Here is a 23,768-nt window from a genome sequence, read left to right as displayed (position 1 = left end):
ATTATTTGGCTTCATTATGGATATGGAGAGATGCAACAAGTGTGTCATGTTTTGTTATATTACAGTAAAAACAAATTAACTTTGAAATGTTAAAGACTAAGAAAAATATAAATACTGTAATACATATGAAATTGCTGGAATGCCATATGTGGCATTTTCATCCCAGTTGCTCTGAATTTTTCAACTTCTCTGTCATACTTTTTTTTTTTTTTTAAACACTAGGGGGCTCTGCCCCCTGCTTGCTTCACTCACCCACCCCCGTGTTTGTTTTCCCGGGTATACAATTAAAGAGATTGTTATTTTCATAGAAATTGTTACATATGCATTATTTTCACTTTTACTTTAAAAACTTTTGTAAAAACAATACTTTCCTTTATTTCCGGCCCTGTGCGTGGTTACATCTCTTTCTCACCAGACGTATAATGCTGCTCGTGTTGTGAAGTGGGGGTGGCTGAACGCACGCTAAGGATATGCCGTCGGATCATCTGTTGTCTTTTTGCTGCTTGCGAGCTGCCTGTTCTGCTTGTCGCATGTCGTTGTTTTAAGAGCTGGGAGCACATGATGCTTGTCTGCCAAATACAATCCAACAACTGCTAGGTTAGATGTCTGTGGACTTGTTTTAAATGATGGCTCACTGCCACGTGACGTTGTTAAAACAATAATTGTCCTTTATTTCCTGTCCCAGGTGTGGGTAAATCTCTTTCTTGCAGGATGTATTATGTTGCTTGCGTTGTGAAGGGGGGGGGGGGGGGGGAGGCAGCTGCTCTTGCGCTGCCCTTCAATCATTTTAAAGCCTGTACAGCCGCTGTCCACTTCGTGTCTCTGCTGCTCGCGTTGTGCTCGCTTCTCCGTGATCATAAATATACACCTGACTGAATTGTGTTTTCTTTGAAATTAAACTTGCCTTTGCTTTAACTGTTGCAGGACCACAGATCCTCATAGCGTATGTTCCATTATTGTGTAAATCTATGTTTTGTGCATTGAATGATGCGAATGCGAAAAGACTGTTTTCTGTTCTTTGCCTTTTATTTTTGACCTTGCTTTGTCCTGCTATTTTTTCAATTACACCTGGCCCTGATGATTAGTTTCCTTTTGCTTGCGCTAATGCGATCTTTTAATTGTCGACGTTTCATTTATAATGTATTGTCCTTTATACACTTTATATGCACTGAGACACCTGTATCTGTGTGTGCTGCTTCCCTTTACACTACCGATTTTTTTGCTGGCCGTGCTCTGATATTGCTTGTAAGTAGGGTGTGTCTTGCAAGAATCTCATGTTCTATATCCCCGAGACCTTTCGTCTCACAGGTCTTTTATTTGTCTTCCGTGATGTTAACGTGAAGATCACGTATCGTCTCCTAGTCATTCCCTCCCACAGGATTTTTTTTATAATAGAGAGATGGACAGATTTTTTTTCCAGTCTCATTCAGCAGCCATTAAAAAGACCATTATTTTTACAAATAATTGTGATGGTTTGTTTACCCAAAATACTCAAGTGCTTTATTTTACTGTCAATTTTGTTTTCCACAGATAAGCATACAGGAATGTTGATCAAGTTACTGATGTTTTATTTACTAATTAATTTGCATGAATGGGACCATAGATATTTAAGCTCAGTATAGAGTACATGGCTACATTCTTATAAATCTGCTTTATTCTGTGCTGTTTTATCTCCTGCTGTATGCACAGTCCCAGCATGATTGCACAACCACTGGTCCTCAGCTCAGCACAGCACACTACATTGTATAGATCCTCCTTTCAGGTTTGTATCCTCTTTCACCTCCAATTCAAATTATTTCATTCATTCTTTTAATCAACAGTTGCAAGCAAAGGTTTGGACATTATTTGTCAAATTGTTTGTTTATCTCTCTTAATTCACATCTTCTGTTTGCTGTGTTATAACAGATTGAAAAAAATGTAACTAACCTTAACACTCTGTCAGTACTTTGTAACATATACTGTGCCATGAAATCACCGCTTCCTGAAGTTTCTTTTAGCTAGCTAAAATATTTTGTTATTTTTTTAGGAATTTTTTTCACTCTTACTTGCAGAACACTTCTATCTCAAACATTCTTACGTGGATGGCATATTTGAGGTTTTGCAGAGCAGCTCTTTACTTGCTGTGCTCAAACTACAAATAAAAATAATCACAGCATTTTATTGTAAATTCTTGGCAATCACATGACACATAAACCATGCATGATGCACTAAAATGTTTCAACATACTGTATATGCTAAGCCTCTGTGTAATTGAGTCAGTTTCAAAATAAAAGTAAAAATGTAGCTTTTTAAGTATTACAGCCAGGCCCGGCTTTATGGGGTTGTTTATCTAAACTAAGCCTTCCAATATCATTCAAGCCACCTCACCCACACTGTCTTAGCTGTTCCTCCCAATATTTATGACATGTTGTTGCCCATGCACATATCATTATATTGTAACAACCAAGCAGGAGGGATAAGAGCCAGAGACTCTACATTACATATATACTGATTATGTCGTTTTGTAAAATTACGTTAATTTAAGGTGTCAGTCATATATCATGTGGTTTAGTTAAAAGGCAGGTGCTCTTGAAAGACCTGAGGTATTTAGAGAAGCAAGCAGGAGGATACAGTGTTTCATTTTGCATTGAATTTCTTATTATAAATTCATTGTTTTTATTGTAAGTCACCAATTCTGTGTCCAGCAAAAGAACCCCAGACCATCATGCTTCCTCCTCCCATGTTTGACAGTTGGTGTCACACACTGATGAACCATCCTTTCACCAACTCAATGGCATACAAACACCCTGCCTGATGAACCGAAGATTTCAGTTTTGATTCATTGGTCCATAAGACTTTCTTCCAGTCATCAGTAGTCTACAGCCGGTATTTCAAGGCCCTATTTTGTCCTTTAAAGACTGGCTTTCTTACTGCCACTCACCCTGTCAACCCTAGAGCACAAAGTCTCCTCTTCATGGTAGAAACTGAGATTTGCTTTTTTTCAACCATTGTTAAGCTGTGCTTGAAGCTGTTGTGCTGTAAGGTGTCCATCATGCAAGCTGGTGACCCTCAGAAACTTGTCTTCTGATTGAGTTGTGACTTTGGGTCTGCCAGATCTCTTCAAGTTTCTTCCAGTTTCCAGTTGCCTTTGCAATGTGTAGGACTCACTCACTGACACTTTTGATAATTTGATTTTTTCTGTTTTATTATTATTAATTATTTTTTTACAATTTCTCTAAATGAAAGGCTGTCCCTTATAAAGGTAGTAATGCTCTGTGTCATTTCATTTGATACTTACCATTTTCTTGCCATTATCGCTTGAATTTACAACTTTCTGCGGTGTAATATTGTCCAAGTAGTACTTAAGAGGATGTAGGGACACAGTCTGTTCCAACTTTGCTTTAAGACTGATAGAGCTTTTAAGTATTTAACAAAACCTGTGCAAATTTTTTGCTTCAACTTGCAAGGATAAATTACTTTATTTGCTGCAGAACATCTGTAGGTTGTAACCTAGTAGTTGTTCCCTGAAGAAGGCCTATTTGTAATATTCTGATATTCCATTTTTTTCAGTTATTGCTAACCTCACTGGTTTAGGACAAACTAAGGTGTTCTAAAACTTTTGACCTGTAGTGTATTTTTTATTTTTATTTTGAATCATTTGAAGGTCTTTAAGTCATGCATGAAAATGTATAGCAACTGAAATAAGAAAGACTGTACAAAATAAAATGTTATACATACTGGTGTTATATTATTTGCCACAGTAAATTTATTAATTACTCTTTTTTTAATTAATTTTCCAGGAAGACCTCAAAGCAACTTTGAGTGCCAGAAGTCGTGAAGCAAAACAGATGCAGCAGCTGGAACGAATGAGGCAAAAGAACCCTTCAGATCGACAAATAATTGTATCCTTCTTTCCTCTGAAAGACAGTTTAGAAGATATAAACTTTCTGTTGTTTAACTGTTTATAATTAAATATGATAAAGTATGTGTTGCTAAAATAAATTTAATGTTCTATTGTACTTTGCAGGGACATTTAAAACATTAATCCAAACATTTGTTTTTGAAACCTGCCTATACTGTCCAGATCCATGGATAGCCTTAGCCTGTCCTGGCAATATTAGAAAAAAGTCAACAATACACTTTAGATTTTGTTGTTATGCGTTTGTAGAAAACTACACCCTCACTCTAAAACATTTGGGCATTTTAGAGTAACACAGCAATAGGCAGATCCATGTCAGGTGAGCTATGAGCAGTTTCCTGATCATTCTTGAAATTGAGTGACACTGTCTGTTTTGTTTCTAACTGAATTTTCCTGAAGGCTACTGTATTCTTATTTGTTCATACTACTTAACTTTGCTTTATTTTCTGGAAGTATATATTTAACGATATTTTAGAAAAAAAACTCAGTCAGTCCAATAAATTATAGTGGGTAACATGGTACAAATTATTCCAATGGAAGTAAATGCTCAAAAATATACACAGAAAAGTGGATAATAAGTATTTTCAAGAAAATGTGTTTTAAATGCAATCTTTTTTGGTTCTGTTTACTTGCTTAACTTTAAAATACAGTCTCAGGTTGGTTTGGAAAGACTTAAAGAAACTCTGCTCTTCAGATGGTGACATTTTTTTCTCTCTCATTAATTCACCGTATACTTGTTTTTTGAGATGTTAAACAAGAAAATACACTTTAGATTTTTTTTTTTTTTTTATATATAAAATTGTGAACAAATTTTTATCCATTCTTAAAAGTTGATGCATTTTGCATAGAATCCTACAATCTGTTTTTGTGACAAAATATTAAAATAGACAATTAATGTTTGATTAAACAAAGTTAACTGGAGTCTACCACAGACTATCAAGTTAATGTTACCTTTATAGATCTTGATTTGGGCACTTATTTTTAGTTTTTCATGTACTGGTGTTGTACACCTATCCCCAGCGTCTGTTTTTTCATGCACCTTCAGTAGAGTTTGAATTGAAGTGAGCAGAAAGTGAAAGAGTGGCAATTCTTTACGTTATTATGGGCCATGGACTTTGCAGGGATAGACTGTAAGTTGGTAATACTGGAGGATGAATAACCTGTTGTTAGGTCTTAGACTTTGCAGCCCCTTCCATTAGTTCATACCCCTTTCTCAACCCATCCACTCCTTTCAAGATATTCCAACTTTCTCCATGTTGCTCCAAGAAAATAAAGCCAATTTGCTTGTAGATTGTCATGAATCCTATTATTTAAATCTATATTCAGATTGTATGTATAATTTTGATATAGTACAACTTTTTTATTAGTGATTTTCTTTGCTGTTTTGTAGTGACATAACATTGCAATACCAGTGCCATTTGCAACAATGAAATGATGATTCCTGTGATGCTGGCCATAGAGGCCGGGTTCAATGGAAAATCTACAGTAATCCCTCCTCCATCGTGGGGGTTGCGTTCCGGAGCCACCCGCGAAATAAGAAAATCTGCGAAGTAGAAACCATATGTTTATATGGTTATTTTTATATTGTCATGCTTGGGTCACAGATTTGCGCAGAAACACAGGAGGTTGTAGAGAGACAGGAACGTTATTCAAACACTGCAAACAAACATTTGTCTCTTTTTCAAAAGTTTAAACTGTGCTCCATGACAAGACAGAGATGACAGTTCCATCTCACAATTAAAAGAATGCAAACATATCTTCCTCTTCAAAGGAGTGAAGCAAACAAATCAATAGGACTGTTTGGCTTTTAAGTATGCAAAGCACCGCGGCACAAAGCTGTTGAAGGCGGCAGCTCACACCCCCTCCGTCAGGAGCAGGGAGAGAGAGAGACAGAGAAAAATCAATACGTGCCCTTTGAGCTTTTAAGTATGCGAAGCACCGCGTAGCATGTCGCTTCACGAAGCAGCTGCACACAGAAGGTAGCAACGTGAAGATAATCTTTCAGCATTTTTAGACGAGCGTCCGTATAGTCTAGGTGTGCGAACAGCCCCCCTGCTCACACCCCCTACGTCAGGATCAGAGAGAGTCAGCGCAAGAGAGAGAGAGAAAAGTAAGTTGGGTAGCTTCTCAGCCATCCACCAATAGCGTCCCTTGTATGAAATCAACTGGGCAAAACAACTGAGGAAGCATGTACCAGAAATTAAAAGACCCATTGTCCGCAGAAATCCGCGAACCAGCAAAAAATCCGCGATATATATTTAAATATGCTTACATATAAAATCCACGATGGAGTGAAGCCGCGAAAGGCAAAGCGCGATATAGCGAGGGATTACTGTATCTGAAACTGGCAAGTCAAAAGAATAGGTTATAATGGGTAAATGCTTGGAACCACCCAGAAATCCTTCATCAATGTTTGTGTTCTTCTTCCCATTATAACCTTTTCTTCTTAGTGTTGTAGACAGCACTCTTTGGCATGTACTATTTAATGAAGCAGCCAGCTTGAGGGCCTGTTCAGCTTCTGGTGTACTTATCCTCTTGCACAGTTTTGCATCTGGGCTTTTCACTTTCTTTTCTGTCTTGGTTAGATCCGGTTTTCAACTGGCAACTTGCACTATTCTACTACAGAATTCACCTTTATGTAAAACCTTGACCTGTACCTTAAAGAATAAGTTATAAAGGACTGGTTTAACATGACCAAAGGTACAGCAGTTTTCTTGAAACTCCTTGCCGATGTTCTTATTTTACTCCATTTACAAAATGTAACTTAAAAATTATATTTAGTGGTCCATAGCCAAATTGACATTGCCAGACCAATTTAGTTAAGAGGAATGACTGCAGAAATTGGAGGGATGGTTTTGCAGCTGCAACTGATGATAAAAGTTATCCTATCAAAGATTTAATTCGGTTTATTCTAGTATAGGATACTTTGTTTCACAAGTCCAGAACACTGCACATATTTAAAAATATAGTTTAAAAGAAAGTACATGACATGAAACAAAGCAAAAGAGAAATATTCTGTAGTTGACACATTTAATATTGGTATAATAAACTAGATTTTTAAAATGTCTAGATACTAATAATTAATTTGAAATATTAATATGTTTAATTAAGATGAGCTAGTAATAAACAGAAAAGAGAAAAATTAAATTCTAGTTTATACAGGTTTCCTCTTTATATCATGGTGCCTGCAAGCATTGATTATTTTAATAAATTATTGAGAGGTTTTAATGTGATGCTCATTATCATGGCATTCCAAGTCCAGCTTTGTAATTGGTGATAACATATCCACTGTAAGCTTCCATTGTACTTCCAACCAATGATGTCATACACTGTCAAAGATTTCTGAGAAGAGAAAGAGAATGAAAAAGAGTAACATACAATTATTAAAGTTGCTACAATTTTTTAAAGACCTGTGGAGCCCCACTCCAGCAGCTCTAAGAATACTTTGCTAAAAAAAAGTCTTCAGCATTAAATGAAATGTTTTGATCCTTGAAGTATTTGAATTATTGTTTAGATGTTAGTTACAATTCTTTTAGGAATCCTTGCTAGAGAACTTAGATCTTGTGATTAGTCTGTACAATGACGTATATTTATGATTGCAGTCATAATCTTTTAATCAGTTATCTGTGCCTTTTAAGTACAGTACTGTTTGAAATTGTTCTGTTTTTGCTATTATTTTATAGCTTATGTCCATACTTTATTTCAGTTCATGCATGTTTTAAATTAAACAATATTTAGAAGTAATATTTTATTAATGTTTTTTTAATGACCTGGAGAAAGCATATGACAGGGTGCCTTGAGAGGAGCTGTTGTATTGTATCAGGAAGTTGGAAGTGGCAGAGAAGTATGTAAGAGTTGTACAGGATATATACGAGGGAAATATGACAGTGGTGAGATCTGCGGTATGAGTGACAGATGCATTCAAGGTTGAGGTGGGATTACATCAGGGATCGGCTCTGAGCTATTTCTTATTTGCAGTGATGATGGACAGATTGACAGATGAGATTAGGCAGGAGTCCCTGTGGACTATGATGTTTGCTGATGACATTGTGATCTGTAGCAAGAGTAGGGAGCAGGTTAAGGAGACCATTGGAGAGGTGGAGATATGCTCTAGAGAGGAGAGGAACAAAGGTCATTAGGAATAAGACAGAGTTACATGTTTGTAAATGAGAGGGAGATCAGTGGAATGGTGAGGATGCACGGAGTAGCGTTGGCGAAGGTGGATGAATTTAAATACTTGGGATCAACAGTACAGAGTAACAGGTTTCTGGAAGAGAGATGAAAAAGAGAGTGAAGGCAGGGTGGAACAGGTGAAGAAGAGGGTTGGGAGTAATTTATGACAGACGGGTATCAGCAAAAATGAAAGGGAAGGTCTATAGGACAGTAGTGAGACCAGCTATGTTATATGGGTTGGAGATGGTGGCACTGACCAAAAAACAGGATACAGAGCTGGAGGTGGCAGAGTTAAAGATGTTAAGATTTGCTTTGGGTGTGATGATAATGAACAAGATTAGAAATGAGTACATTAGAGGGTCAGCTCAGGTTGGATGGTTTGGAGACAAAGTCAGAGAGGCGAGATTGTGTTGGTTTGGACATGTGAAGAAGTGAGATGCTGAGTATATTGTGAAAAGGATGCTAAGGATAGAGCTGCCAGACAAGAGGAAGGCCTAAGAGAAGGTTTATGGGTATGGTGAGAGCGGACATGCAGGTAATGGGTGTAACAGAGCAAGATGCAGAGGACAGGAGGAGATGGAAAAAGATGATCCACTGTGACAACCCCTAACGGGAACAGATGAAAGAAGAAGAAGGTTTTGATAAATATGTGTTTTTAATAAATATGTGGAAGAACAAAGGTACATTCTCAGTGAAAGCACACATTTTTCTTTCAAATGAGTATCACACCTGTTAGCAAATACATGTACTAGAAATATTTTATATTTTCCAGTTCAGAGATGACTTATGAAAAACATGGAATGTTTAATGGCACATTATTCTGTGCTGAACACAAGTGATGTGATGAAATAAGGTTTATTGGTTCAATTAAATAACGCAGTACATAGCGTTAAGAAAAATCAAAAAGAGCAAGACCTTGGATGTGATTAAAGAAAAATGAATTTACTGAAAAGAGTATTATAAAAATTTAATGTGTGATCTTGATAACAGGATCATACTTACATGTACTTTAAAATTAAGCTTCATTCATGATTTATTCTTTTTAAGATAGGCTGAGAGTGATCTTCAGAGAGCAACAATGGATGCCACACGCACAACACAGCAACTTGAGGAAACTATTGATGATTTTGAAAAGAGAAAAATAAGAGATATAAAGGTGAGTTTTTCTCTACAATGTTGTAGTTGTTTATTTTAGTTCAAGTTTATTGTCATTTTTGTACATAGTTCAATAAAATTATTACTTGCAAATCTGCTCAGAATATTTTCTGACTCAGAAAAGAAAGCATACATTGAGTGCAACATATGTACAATGATAGAGAAATGTATACATTATATATGTGCATATACAGTATGTATGCAAACACAAATACAAGAATACATCCAATATTTGCTATTGAAGCCAACTATTCAGTAACCTTATGTGCAGTTAAAACCGACTGTTCATTAACCTGACATGCAAAGAATGTGAACAGTAGTTGTTATTGTGACTGTTTTGTACCTTGCATCCAATGAATAGAAACTGTCTGAATTTATTAGTGGGAGTGCATATTGATCCTGTACTGTTATCCAGAAGGGAGGAATGAGAAAAGTTGATTGTGCAGAATGTCTAATACTTTTAATAACCGTGTTTTGCCTTTGTAAGGCAGTGTATCTTATATACTGTATATACTGAACATTTACAGTAATTAACATCAGCATTATGTGAATTTCATTTAAATTAGTTTACTTTATAGTTTTTTTTTTTAAACAACTCGGTCTGTTCAGCTACTTTAATTATGCATGAATATTCCATATTTACATACAGTGTAAATTAGTAAAGAGCCAGAAATATTATTTGTATATTTTTCAAACATAAGGGGTGATTAAAATATTGAGACTGATCTATTAAGAGAAACTTAATAAAGCCAATCAAGCTTTATTTTTTGGGTATAATCCCTGTGAACACTATATACAATTGTCGTAATTTTCATAAAGCTTTTCTGTAACAATCAAATAAAACTTGCTTTGCAATCACTTTTTTTTGCCGACTTCTTCATCATTATCTTTGAACATCCCAAGGAGGTAACCCTTTACAGTGTGAAACAGATGGCAATCACATGGAGCTATGTCTGGAGAATACAGCATGTGTGTAATATGTTTGAATCGCTTTGAGGTTTTGCAGAACAGTCTTTGCAACCCATGCAGTGTGTGTGGGAGGTCATTGCTATAAAGCAAAATAGGAATACTACACAGATTTCCTTGCTGCTTTTTCCTGATTGACTACTGCAAATACCAAAGCAAATCAGCAACATATTGTGCAGTCATGTGAACCTTTTGAGGTATGTAATCACAACAGACTACACTCTTGACATAATAAAAATATTCTTTAGTGGTCTACACCTCAAATTTCTTTGGTATAGGAGAATTACTAGGCCCCCACATTGTTTTTAAAAGTGTTAGCAGTTTGGGTCAGTAATGTTTCTAAATCCCATCCTCAGTTAAGAAAAGCATCTTAATTTTCAATAAGACAATACATGATGTCGATTTATTGATTTTGACATCCATGTTGACTTGGTTCTGTAATAAGAAACTCAAAGTGTTCCATAAACCACAAATGCTAAGGACTTGTAGTTCAGATATTTTATTACACAGAAGGTAATTATTGGATGTTTACCATAGAATATCACTTTAAGATTCAAGTTCAAAGCTTTTTGGTTACCCCTCATAATCTGGCTATTTTAATCTAGTACAGAGCATTTGCCTTAGATTAATTTAAACTGAACAAGATTTATTTTTATTTACAGCAATATGTTTTGTGTGATTCGTTACCTATAGGTGTTGTTAGAGAACCATACCTGCATTGTATGGTATACTTTTTAAACAGTTTTCCCACTCATATGTTTGGTGTCTTTAGGCTGTGTTCTTAGAACTACAATAGTCTTACATTTTTGCTGTGTGTGGTGTGTAAAAATATTGCTGAAAATGCTTAGTAGATAAACAGTAGTCTTAAGCCATTGATATATCTGAACTGCAAAATGGACATGCTTTATATAAGCAAACTGGTGAAGCCCTATGTGCTCTTGTTAAATGCATCATGACAGACTGAAGAAATTGAACAGAATGGCTTCCTTTAATCAGCTGCATTCATTTACATATAATAACTATACAGCAGGTTAGCCACTACAACAGCAACATTTCTCTGTTTAACATTACTTCAATAGCATTATTATTGTAGCAGTTTTAAGACATTTCCAGTAATCCTGTATGCTATTTAAGGCAGTGGTTTGTCTGGACTACTCATAGTGTTTCACTTCTTCTTTTTAAGACATTCAGCGGTAACTTTAGCTTTTTATTTGCAGTCATGTTGTTGTTGAATTATGAATCATCTTCTGCCAATTAAAAGCATCCCCACAACATAAGATTGTTACCACCATACATAATTGTGGGAATGTGATTTTGTAATGACTCTGCTCTATTTTTGCCACACAGTAATTTGCATTAAAGCCAGATAGCTCAATTTTTGTAGCAGAATTCTTTGTCAGCTTCCTGTCAAATATTCCTACTTGCCTTTTTTTGAGGAAATAAAGAACTTCTATTAATTTTTTTTTGTTTTGTTACAGGACGTTCTTCTTACCATGTAGTACAGAGCAATGGAGTTCTTAATCGCTAAAAAGTTTTGCTTTTATTTTTGGTTGTCAGTCTGTTCTTTAAAAACTCTTGACATTTTTTGTGTCCTCTCTTTACTGATTTTATTATGTTCCTGGGAATTCCCAGTTTCTTTACTTTTTTTTTTACATCTCTCTACCAGCCCATGTGTTATCAGAAATTCTATTCTGCAGTTTTTTGGGGAAATTATATTGTTTTCATATTTAGTTGCATGCAATTTCCAACAGAATGAGTTTATTTGACATTGGAAAGATGGACAAATTCAGTTTAAATGTTTAACTGCACACAAGCTGATTTCTACCTACACACTGTTCAAAATTAAATGGCAACATGTTGAGCTGTAGTTTTATAATAATGATAAATGCTAGTGCAGTTACTATTAAAAATAAATAAATAATACATTCACTGTATTGTTCTTTGATATACTGTACATGCTGGAAAATTTTTATCTGATGGTGGCTTTCATTACATACAACTATAACATTATGGAGACACCTATAAACCGTTTAAATTGGTTAATGTTCGCCATCTGGTGTAACTGGAATACATTTTCAGTATATAGTCATTAAGAAAACCTCATCTGTATTTGCTGCCATTATTCTACTTTACATTTTATTTTGCTGTGCTTGCTTACTGGTGAAACCATTGACACAATTCTTAGCACTTTCTAACCTAAGCCCCATCTTATTAACTTTTATGTCTTCTAAGTCTGTATAATTCAGCTTTCCGGTTATGTCAGCTATGAATGACACTATTAAATATAATATATATTGAAAAAATCGTTTGCACTCAGGCCAATTAAAAACAATGGGAACAAATGTAATACATGAAAATCTCTCTATTATAAAAAAAATCCTGTAGAGAAACAGTACGGCTACGATACGTGATCTTGACGTTAAGATCACGGAAGACACTTAAAAGACCCACGAGACTACAGAGATTGGCCACGGAGCGTCTTGTGGGGACCTTAAACATGAGACTTTGTGCCAAGAGATTGACCCAGGATTGTCTCCCGATGACGTAGAACATGAGATTCTTGCAAGACACGCCCTATTTACAAATAAATAAGAGCAAGGGCAGCCAGCAACATGCTCACTTGTGTTTTGGCTTTGAGCACACACAGACCCGGGGCTCTCAGCGCATATAAAGCGTATAAGGACAATGAAACGTAGATGACAAAGCGAAGAAGAAAGTAGCATGAAGAAAAGAGACTCAAAAGCATTGGAGAGACAAAAAAGAAAAAGAATAATCTAGGTGCAAATTCAGAAAATAAGGAAAGTAATTATCAGCCCGGAACAAGTGGAATTGAAAAAAAAGCATGCCCAATCGGGATGTTTGCACTATACACATGCAGAGCAGGTTAGAGATTATGAAAGTAATTATTAGCCCGGAACAAGTGGAATTGGAAAAAAAAGCACGTCCAATCCGGACGTTGGCGCTGTACACATTCAGAGCAGGTTAGAGATTATGAAAGCAGTGGAATTCGAAAGGCGCAAAAATAAATTGTTGGCGCGATGCACATGTGGAGAAAGTTAAAGAATATGAAAGTAGGAAAATTAGAAAGTATAAAAAAAAAAGAAAGTAAAGATCGCAGGAGCTCAAACAAACAGAAATTATTACTCAAAAAAGGGAAAATAATCACCACGGATCAGGTGTCATTAAAAAAAAGCGGGATAAAGCAAGGTCAGAAATAAAAGACAGAGTAGAAAACAAAGTAAAACGTCATAAAAAGGTTAAAAAACAAGGGGGGCAAACACATGCAGAGCAGGTTAGAGTTAATGAAAACGGGAATTCAAAAGACTAAAAAAAAACGTAGCCATGAAACACATGCAGAGCAAGATACAGAATATGAAAGCAGAAAAAAACGACAGTGTCAAAAGAAAGAGAAATTATTACTCTGAGAAATAACGAAAAGGCGAATAGAGATCGAATATATGGACATAGGTAATATGTCAGAAGTATGTAAATATTGTAAGGCTTTGAAGTTTAAGTCAAGAGAATTTCATAAAAATGGAGTTTACCACACATGCATTTATTGTTTACTTTGCAAAAAAAATGATTAACTGCTGATGATGTAGATCGTTTTGTCTGTGCTGAAATTCCAAACAGAGAAAGCTATCCTGAATTATGGTACAGTCATTAAACACATGTCTCACTGACCTCTTTAAAAAGATTCAGCTCGTTGGAACTCGAAAGATTCCAAACAGAAGTTCTGAAATAAAAGTGAAACTAATGAAATAGCAACAATTCAAAGAAAAAAAAATCTTAAAAGTGTGTATCCGGAAATACAAAAACGGGGGTTGGCAAGTGAAGCCCCCTAGTAAATAAAAAGTAAAACATTTTTTAACTGATAAAAGGTATTATAAAGTGAGTATAAAAAGTCTACACACCCATATGAAAAAAGCAGACTTGTGTAATGTACAAAATTTAAACCAAAATAAATCATGTCAGAACTTTTCTCACCTTCATTGTAAAATTTCAATCTATACAAAGAAGGTAAAAACAAATCAGAAATTGTTTTGGGGAAAAATAAAAAATAGTTGTTTAAGTATATACACCATTAAGCTCATATTTTGTTGAAGCACCACTTGGGTTTTATTACAGAGCTCAGTCTGATTGAGTAATAATTATAATCATCATCAATTTGTTTATATAGCACCTTACATATTAGCTTGGCATATCTTGACTTGGTCAGTATTTTCCCATTGGCCCTAGTGTGTGCTTGGTGTGTTTGTGTGTGTCCTGCGGTGGGTTGGCACCCTGCCCAGGATTGTTTCCTGCCTTGTGCCCTGTGTTGGCTGGGATTGGCTCCAGCAGACCCCCGTGACCCTGTGTTCGGATTCAGCGGGTTGGAAAATGGATGGATGGATGGATATCAAATTGCCAGGGCATCTCCTATTATCTTCCCTCTTCAGATCACCCAACAGTTCTCAGTTTGATTCAGTTATGGGCTATGATGGGCCATTCCATAATGTTGATCTTATTTTGATTAAGCCACTCCTTTGCTGATTTGGATAAATGCTTTGGGTCATTGCCATGCTGAAAGGTGAAATACCTCATCTTCTTTACCTTCGAAGCACACACTTGAAAGTTTTGCACAAAAATCGATTGGTGTTTAGAGTTAATCATGATCGACTCCACCATAACACTAGAATCACTGAAGCCTACTGAAAATTCTTGTAATCCCAGCCCACCTTAAATCCCGTTACACCTCTCCATTAGCATCTTTTGTTTTGTAAATGCGTCGATCAGCACAAGCAGCAAACAACCTGCTGTCCCATCCTCCGTCTTGACGGAGCTCAACTCTGGCAAAAAGTTCTCCCAGTTCAAGCCAAGGCTCCTTATCTACATGTGAGGTTCTTGGAATTGTATAGGGTAAATAATACAGTATATCATTATTTGCAACAAGGTTATTATAGTTTTGTCTTTTTATATTAGTTTTTATTTCTATATTTTTTCTGACCTTTGTTGGAAATTCAGTTTAGTTTTAGTTTTCCTTCATCGTGTATTTTTAGTTTTAATTTAGTTTTTATTTTACAAAGACATTTCTTTTTTATTTATATATACTGTATATTAGTTTCAGCTTTAGTTTTAGTAATTATAGTATAGCTAAAGAGCTACTATGAAGTTCAGTTTTTGTGTCACAATGACACAGAACTGTATACTTAATGGGTTTGGATATAATATGAGTTTAAGTCTTTCAGGGCTGATGTCGACATTTGTTGAAATTCAGAGGGTAGAGGACGGTATTCGGCTGTAAACTGCGAGAAAACCTACCCCTCCATTTAAGTTCAACTGTCTTTGCCAGAAGGAAAGTTAAGTAGCTTTGTTGATTTGACCTCGATTCCCTGTGTGAATAGCGAAGAGCAAACAATTTCTAAATTGGCATCAAACCTGCGAGAGACTAAAGCGAATATGCAAATTAAAAAACCCCATGGACGTTTTACGTATTATCGCTGAATCGGACTATGACTTGTTGGACTTGGAATTTGATGCAAGTGATCAGGAGATGGAGATCAAAAACTAAAAGTGAAGTACCAGCATCAGCTGATCAATCCCCAGCTGATCTTGTGGTGCTGAACACGTTTGGGTAGCTGATGCGCCTACAGCAGCATTTGCCTGGGAGGACCACCACTTATGATGATGACAAGAGGTACAAATCATATTGCGTCACACTGCGACTGCCACCGTTGCCCACCTGCTGTGCAAAGACAGCCAAGGCAAGCCAGCCCACCGTGCATTCCTGCTGGCCATCGAGGTGCCCCCGCGCAGCCACAGAGATGCCAAACATGCACCAACAGCAGCCACAGCACGTAGCAACAGACATTTTAGGTTGATTTATGTGTGAAACCATCACATTGTATGCTTTTCAGAAAACTTAGTTTTTTGGAAAAAATATTCAGCCCTCAAAGAGTTAATGTTAGTGGAAGCTTACTACACAATACAACACAGTTTACTATTTGGTTTTGTTTTTGTCTGATAAAAACAAGTATATGAACAATTTTACACAATTTTATAATTTTTAATATATTTTCTATGTCATTTGTGCTGAACAAATCTGTGCTGACTGTTGGCACTTTTTGTTTTTCCTTTTCCTTTTATTGCCCAGAAGGTGAATTTTAAGGTGTGAAGGTTTTTTACTCTAAATGTCTACAGCACACAACATATCCTGCTCCAACGACAAAGTGCTTATAATGAATGCCTTTAACATTGCATTCAAATATCTCAAATACTGGGCTTTGTTATTTTCTTCCCGCCATATTGATCTCTGATTCCATCTCGGGCACAAACAATTTATAGACAGAATTTTGCCACCTGCAGGCCTGAAAAGATATAAAAAATTAGAAAACAGAATCTACTGTCTTCTGACAGGTGTGACCATGAAAATCACAGTAGTGTAAATGTTAGGGGCAATGAGACTTGAATAGCCCATTATAAGAACCCATAATGAGCAGAGCAAGAGCAAATAATAAAAGAGTATTGACAGGCACAAAATGACAGAGACAGCATCTGAGATTAAGAACAATATATACAGTTAGGTAAATAAATATTTGGACAGAGACAACTTTTTTCTAATTTTGCTTCTGTACATTACCACAATGAATTTTAAATGAAACAACTCAGATGCAGTTGAAGTGCAGATTTTCAGCTTTAATTCATTGGGGTGAACAAAACAATTGCATAAAAATGTGAGGCAAATAAAGCATTTTGTAACACAATCCCTTCATTTCAGGGGCTCAAAAGTAATTGGACAAATTAAATAACTGGAAATAAAATGTTCATTTCTAATACTTGGTTGAAAACCCTTTGCTGGCAATGACAGCCTGAAGTCTTGAACTCATGGACATCACCGGATGCTGGGTTTCCTCCTTTTTAATGCTCTGCCAGGTCTTTACTGCAGCGGCTTTCAGGTGCTGTTTCTTTGTGGGCCTTTCTGTCTGAAGTTTAGTCTTCAACAAGTGAAATGCATGCTCAATTGGGTTAAGATCAGGTGATTGACTTGGCCATTCAGGAATTTTCCACTTCTTTGCTTTAATAAACTCCTGGGTTGCTTTGGCTGTATGTTTTGGGTCATTGTCCATCTGTATAATGAAACGCCGTCCAATCAATTTGACTGCATTTAGCTGGATTTGAGCAGACAGTATGACTCTGAACACTTCAGAATTCATTCAGCTGCTTCTGTCCTGTGTCACATCATCAATAAATACTAGTGTCCCAGTGCCACTGGCAGCCATGCACGCCCAAGCCATCACACTGCCTCCACTGTGTTTTACTGATGATGTAGTATGCTTTGGATAATGAGCTGTTCCACGCCTTCTCCATACTTTTTTCTTGCCATCATTCTGGTAGAGGTTGATCTTGGTTTCATCTGTCCAAAGAATGTTTTTTCCAGAACTGTGCTGGCTTTTTTAGATGTTCTTTAGCAAAGTCCAATCTAGCCTTTCTATTCTTGAGGCTTATGAGTGGCTTGCACCTTGCAGTGCACCCTCTGTATTTATTTTTATGCAGTCTTCTCTTTATGGTAGACTTGGATATTGATACGCCTACCCCCTGGAGAGTGCTGTTCAGTTGGTTGGCTGTTGTGAAGGGGTTTCTCTTCACCATGGAAATGATTCTGCAATCATCCACCACTGTTGTCTTCCGTGGACGTCCAGGTCTTTTTGTGTTGCTGAGTTCACCAGTGCTTGCTTTCTTTCTCAGGATGTACCAAACTGTAGATTTTGCCACTCGTAATATTGTAGCTCTGCAGCTGCATGAATAAGAAATAATCGAGAATGTGTTCAGGTAAAGTACCACTTCCGGTTGATGGATTTGGCCCAAAAGTTAATACAGATCTACAAATTTGGTGTAACAAACACATGCCAAATCGCATCTAGTTGTGTTTTTGAGTTATCGTGTTTATACATACACATACATAGTTCCCAAAAAAAAAAGTCAAGATTCATCAAAATCTTGAGCTCGAATTTTTTTCATGATTACTATACTTACTCTATACTTCATATACTTTGTGTGCGAAGTGGCAGGTAAATTACTGTCAAGAAAAAGCAGGCGGCTGAGAAATATACTGAAATGTTACTCACTCGTGATTTTTCTGTCCATACAATAAAGTTTTTGTTGACCAGCACATTCCAATTTCAGGCGTTTGAATTACATCTTGATATACAACAAGTGCAAAGAAAAGCGGCACGTAAATCGCTTTTTATTCCACAGGCTTTACCCGCATATTCAGCTTGCTCTGTCACTGCAAATGCTGTATGAACAGCCACCCTCCGTCACCAGCCGCCGATCACTGGATGAATATATCCCTGCAGCTCGTGGTGGATGATTGTCAGTTTTAGAGTTAAAAGTTTTATAAGAGTTAAAAACATAACAGCAAGAATATTCATTCAAAAATGAAAACTAAAATTATTTTAGTAAATTATTTTATTTCGGCTAGTCTTTCCAGCTACTTTAATAGTTTCATTTAGTTTTAGTTTTTCATTTTGGTTTTATTCATTATTTTATTTTAGTTTACGAAAATGTTTTTTAATAATAGTTTCAGTTTTGATTTTAGTTTTTCATTAATTATAATAACATTGATTTGGAATACGTGCATTTCGTGTGTGTTTTCCGTGTTTACAAACATCTGGGTAAGTGTAGGATGAAAGGAAATGCGAGGCAGGAAATGCGGAACACATACCTAAAGCAGAAACTTTTTCCCTGTTATACTAATAATGACGTGAAGTGTATAATGTGTGAAGGCTTTAGTCCAAATATCAAATAAACACATGTGCTTTTATTCGAGAATATAACCAAAGAAAAAAAGCATTTGATTTACATACCTAAAGCAGAAACTTTTTCCCTGTTATACTAATAATGACGTGAAGTGTACAATATGTGAAGACTTAAGTCCAAATATAAAAAAAACATGTGCTTTTATTCAAGAATATAACCAAAGGAAAAAAAACAAAACATTTGATTTACATGTTGCTGTCAAGGAGTTAAAAACCCAAGCTCAAATGTCAATTGACATGGATCTGATACGTGTTCTTGAATGATGTAGAGCTAAAAACTGCTGCCTTACAACTCAAAGGTACTAGGTTCGATACTGGGTGCTCTGCATTTTGAGTAATGAACTGCTATTATTATTATTATTACTATAATATAATAAAAACATGCATTTGATTTTAGTCTGTAACACCTGGTGTAAACAGCTTTTAAAAGTTAGCACTTGTTTTTTTTTTTTTATTATTCCGTTTTATTCTCTCAGTGACATTCACGTGGTACAACGAACTTGCCTCTCCCTCTCTGAGTGGATGGCATTTATCTCCATTCTTTTCACAAGAGCAGTGCTGTGGCTGATGCCTGCTCAGAACTATTTGTTGTACTGGCAATCAAAGATATGATGTCCGTGACTGCTATCAGACTGGACAAAGGCAGGACCGTAACAACAGACAGCTTCTTCACAGCGCTTTCACTGGCTAATAGACTGCTGCACTCTGCTTGGCACCATAACGTAAAATGGGACTGCCACCTGCAGCTAAAGTCACTTCAGTACGCGAGCAATTTGCCACGCTGCTGTTTAGATCTGGCACATTTCCCATGCTCAAGGCGCTTAAGATGCAAATATTTTCTGCATAGAACAATAAATAGATAAATACGGGGTACACAAAGCATTAAATAGAATAAAAGAAAAAAAAAAGTAAACCAGAGTATAAAACTACATTCAATAGTAAAATAAATACCTAAACAAATCACATGATTTATGATTTAACTCAAACAAAATGAATGGAGTCAGTTGATTTAATCAATTTCAGGAGGTCATTCCGAAGTCTGGGTGCTATACAGCTGAAGGCCCTGTCACCCATAGACTGCAGGTTAGTGGGGCACAACAAGATTGCCAGAATCGGAGGACCTTAGTGATCAAACAGGGGTATAGCAATGGAGAAGGTCAGTGATGTAGTCTGGTGCGAGGCCATTTAAAGCTTTGCAGGTTATTAATAGAATTTTATACTTGATCCTGTAAGACACAGGGATCCAGTGAAGGTGAAGCAGGATGGGTGTGATGTGCTTGCTGTTGCTGGTTTGTATAAGGACTCTTGCAACAGAGTTTTGAATTAACTGGAGATGTGATGTAAGATTTGAAGGGGCACCTGCCAATAGGGAGTTAAAATAATCGATGCAACATGTGATAAAAGCATGGACAAGCTTCTTAGCATTAGAAAAGGAGACGAATGAGCAAACATGGGATATGTTACGAAGTAAGAAAGTTTCTTAATGTGGTTTATGTGGATGGAGTAAGAAAGGGGGGAATCAGAAATGATACAAAGATTTCTTGCAATAGAAGAAGGTCTAATGAGATCACCTTCAAGAGTGACTGAAAAGGAGCTAATTTTCTTAAGTTGCGCTTTAGTGCTAATTTGCAGCAGTTCAGTTTTGTTACAATTTAATTTTAAAGAGTTATGCTTCATCCAGGTTTAAATTTCACTGAGGCAAGTTATGAGCTGAGACAGCTGTGATGAAGTTTTGCTTTTAGCATTGAAATAGAGTTGAGTAGCATCTGCATAAAAATGATAAACCAGTCCAAACCTATGATATGGCCAAGGGGATGCATATAGATACAGAAGACCAGAGGACCAAGGACAGAGCCCTGAGAAACTCCTTGTGTGACTGGCACTGTGCTCGACCTTCTGTTACCAGAACTAACCAACTCTTGCCTATCCGTCAGACAGGATTAAACCAGTGGAGGGCCATGCCAGAGATAGATAGATAGATACTTTATTAATCCCAATGGGAAATTCACATTCTTCAGCAGCAGCATACTGATACAATAAATAATATTAAATTAAAGAAAGATAATAATACAGGTGAAAAAAACAGACAATAACTATGTATAATGTTAAATATTAACGTTTACCCCCCCTGGTGGAATTAAAGAGTCGCATAGTTTGGGGGAGGAACGATCTCCTCAATCTGTCTGTGGAGCAGGACAGTGACAGCAGTCTGTCGCTGAAGCTGCTCTTCTGTCTGGAGATGACATTATTTAGTGGATGCAGTGGATTCTCCATAATTGATAGGAGCCTGCTGAGCGCCCTTCGCTCTGCCACAGATGTTAAACTGTCCAGCTCCATGCCAACAATAGAGCCTGCCTTCCTCACCAGTTTGTCCAGGCGTGAGGCGTCTTTCCTCTTAATGCTGCCTCCCCAGCACACCACTGCGTAGAAGAGGGCGCTCGCCACAACTGTTTGATAGAACATCTGCAGCATCTTATTGCAGATGTTGAAGGAAGCCAGCCTTCTAAGGAAGTATAACCGGCTTTGTCCTTTCTTGCACAGCGCATCAGTATTGGCAGTCCAGTCTAATTTATCATCCAGCTGCACTCCCAGATATTTATAGGTCTGCACCATCTGCACACAGTCACCTTTGATGATCACTGGGTCTATGAGGGGTCTGGGCCTCCTAAAATCCACCACCAGCTCCTTGGTTTTGCTGGTGTTCAGGTGTAGGTGGTTTGAGTCGGACCATTTAACAAAGTCATTGATTAGGTCCCTATACTTCTCCTCCATTCTGGACAATAGAATGTAATGTGTGACAGTGTCAAAGCTGCACTGAGGTCTAACAGAATTAATATGCTGGTTTGCCCAGAGTCTGCTGTCATAAGCAAATCATTGGTTACCCAAAGCAGGGCAGTTTCACAGCTGTGTTGCACTCTGAAACCAGACTGAAAGAGTTCCATCAAATTATTAGTGAGTTGGAAGGCTACAACATGTGCAAGAAGATTGGATAGAAAAGGTAAGTGAAAGAGAGGCCAAAAATTGTTAAAGATTGTTGGCATCAAGACCAGCTATTTTTAACAATGGGGTTACGGAAGTAATTGTAAAAGTGTCTGGCACAAAGCCAGTGTCAAGGGACGTGCTTATTATTGCTGTAACAGTCAGGATTATGCCATGAAGGCAGGATTTAAGAAGTGTGGTGGGGATGGGGTCCAGTACACAAGTAGTCAGCCTCATCTTACAAAGCAGCTCATTAACAAATGCAGATATGACTGGTGAAAATTTAAAAAAGGAGCTGGATGGAGTGGGAAGATGGAAAGATATAAATGGATGATGTGTTTATGTTAGTTGAAATATTTAGATCTTTAATTTTATTTTTGAAAAAGTGGAGGAATTTTTCAGACTTAGAGGAGGTAATTGGGCCAGATGCAGGTTGAGGTAGTTTATTAACTACAGAGAAAAAAAAAACCTTTGGGTTATCATGGCCACTTTATATTATTCTGCCATAATACGTGTTCTTGGCTGCAGTTAGTGCATCTCTGGAAGCCCTTTGATGGTCAGAGAAAGCCTTGATATTCACAGTGAGGCTGGTCTTAGGCAACTATTCTCTGAAGGTGTCAGCCAGCTGTTTTCATAGACCGTAATTCTGAATTATACCATGGAGCTGAACGCTTAAAAAAACTTACTTATGTGTTAATGAAGCTGTTTTCTCTAGTGCTGAATGAAGTTCTTACACAAGTCTACAGCTTTAACTAATAATAAAAAAGTAAAAGTTTGCCTTATTTTCAGTCACAGGGATGATGAATACAGGCAAAGTTTATCATTTTGTAGCTACTGGAATTTTTCAACACATACATTGTGAATGTTCCATTCTTTACTAGCATTGTGCATTATCAGTCTGTTGGAGTTACTTTTCAAACCGAGGCCATCTATGTTAGAAAAATAACCTAATAAACTTCAGTTTCAGCATCATATCAGCATGGGTTTACTGATACCAGTGTGCATGTAGCAACCAAATAGTGGCCCAGTATATCATTACCTAATATTATTGGTTAGGCCCCACTGCTATGCTGGCAAAAAGAACATGGTAACTCTTTTACCTAGATGAGCTAAATTAACAGTCTTCATGTAAGGCTTGGGAACAGTGTGGTTGGAAACAAGATCAAATATATGGCACTTCTTTGATGATCCCTTCAGTGAAGGCATGTTAATTATACTGTGAACAAATCACAAACTGAAAGACCTTTTTTTTTTCTCATGTGTTTGTGACGTGTGCGTGTTTCACATGTCTCAGGTGTCCTCACGTGAAACCTTGAGAGGCATACTGAATGGTAGTCAGCACACTGAAACATTGCCAGTACTCCAGGTTGAAACTGAAAAAGTACTGCTCAGAAAACTAACATTTGGGAGAACGTGCAGAAGACAGTGTTCAGGTATGGTAATTGAACCCATGACGCTTGAACTGTAAAATTGCACACTGTTTTGCTTCAAAGAGTACTTACAAATCCAGCATAGCATCAAGTCTTTCAGCAAATGTATTGTTTTCAATAGAGTAAAAACTGTGATCACAATCTAGCGCAAGCTTTGTGCATAAAGATGAACTGTCGCAGTAGCAATATATTTCCTGCCTTTTGCACATGGCTGTGACATGCAGTATGACTGACCCAATGACCAACAGACAAGTGTACATCTTTGGAAGTTCTGTTTGAAAGAAGACAGCATTGGGTATGTAAAAATACCATTTTTACTTTTCATTGACAAGTGGGTTTATTGCAAAGTACACAACTTCAAAATATGAC

The 23,768-nt window shown here is 36.8% G+C and overlaps 1 protein-coding gene across 1 annotated transcript in view; it reads left to right on the top strand.

Moving 5' to 3' along the window:
* Positions 1-23,768, top strand: part of cibar1 (CBY1 interacting BAR domain containing 1) — a 160,285-nt gene that overhangs the window by 82,059 nt on the left and 54,458 nt on the right. The window contains exons 4-6 of the mRNA XM_028817797.2: positions 3,780-3,881; positions 4,549-4,554; positions 9,123-9,227. Coding sequence (XP_028673630.2) covers positions 3,780-3,881; positions 4,549-4,554; positions 9,123-9,227 — 213 coding nt within the window. The remainder of the gene's footprint in view (positions 1-3,779; positions 3,882-4,548; positions 4,555-9,122; positions 9,228-23,768) is intronic.

This window comes from Erpetoichthys calabaricus, chromosome 13 (assembly GCF_900747795.2).
Source record: "Erpetoichthys calabaricus chromosome 13, fErpCal1.3, whole genome shotgun sequence".
Taxonomy (NCBI): Eukaryota; Metazoa; Chordata; class Cladistia; order Polypteriformes; family Polypteridae; genus Erpetoichthys; species Erpetoichthys calabaricus.
This window is presented reverse-complemented; position numbering and strand designations above follow the sequence as displayed.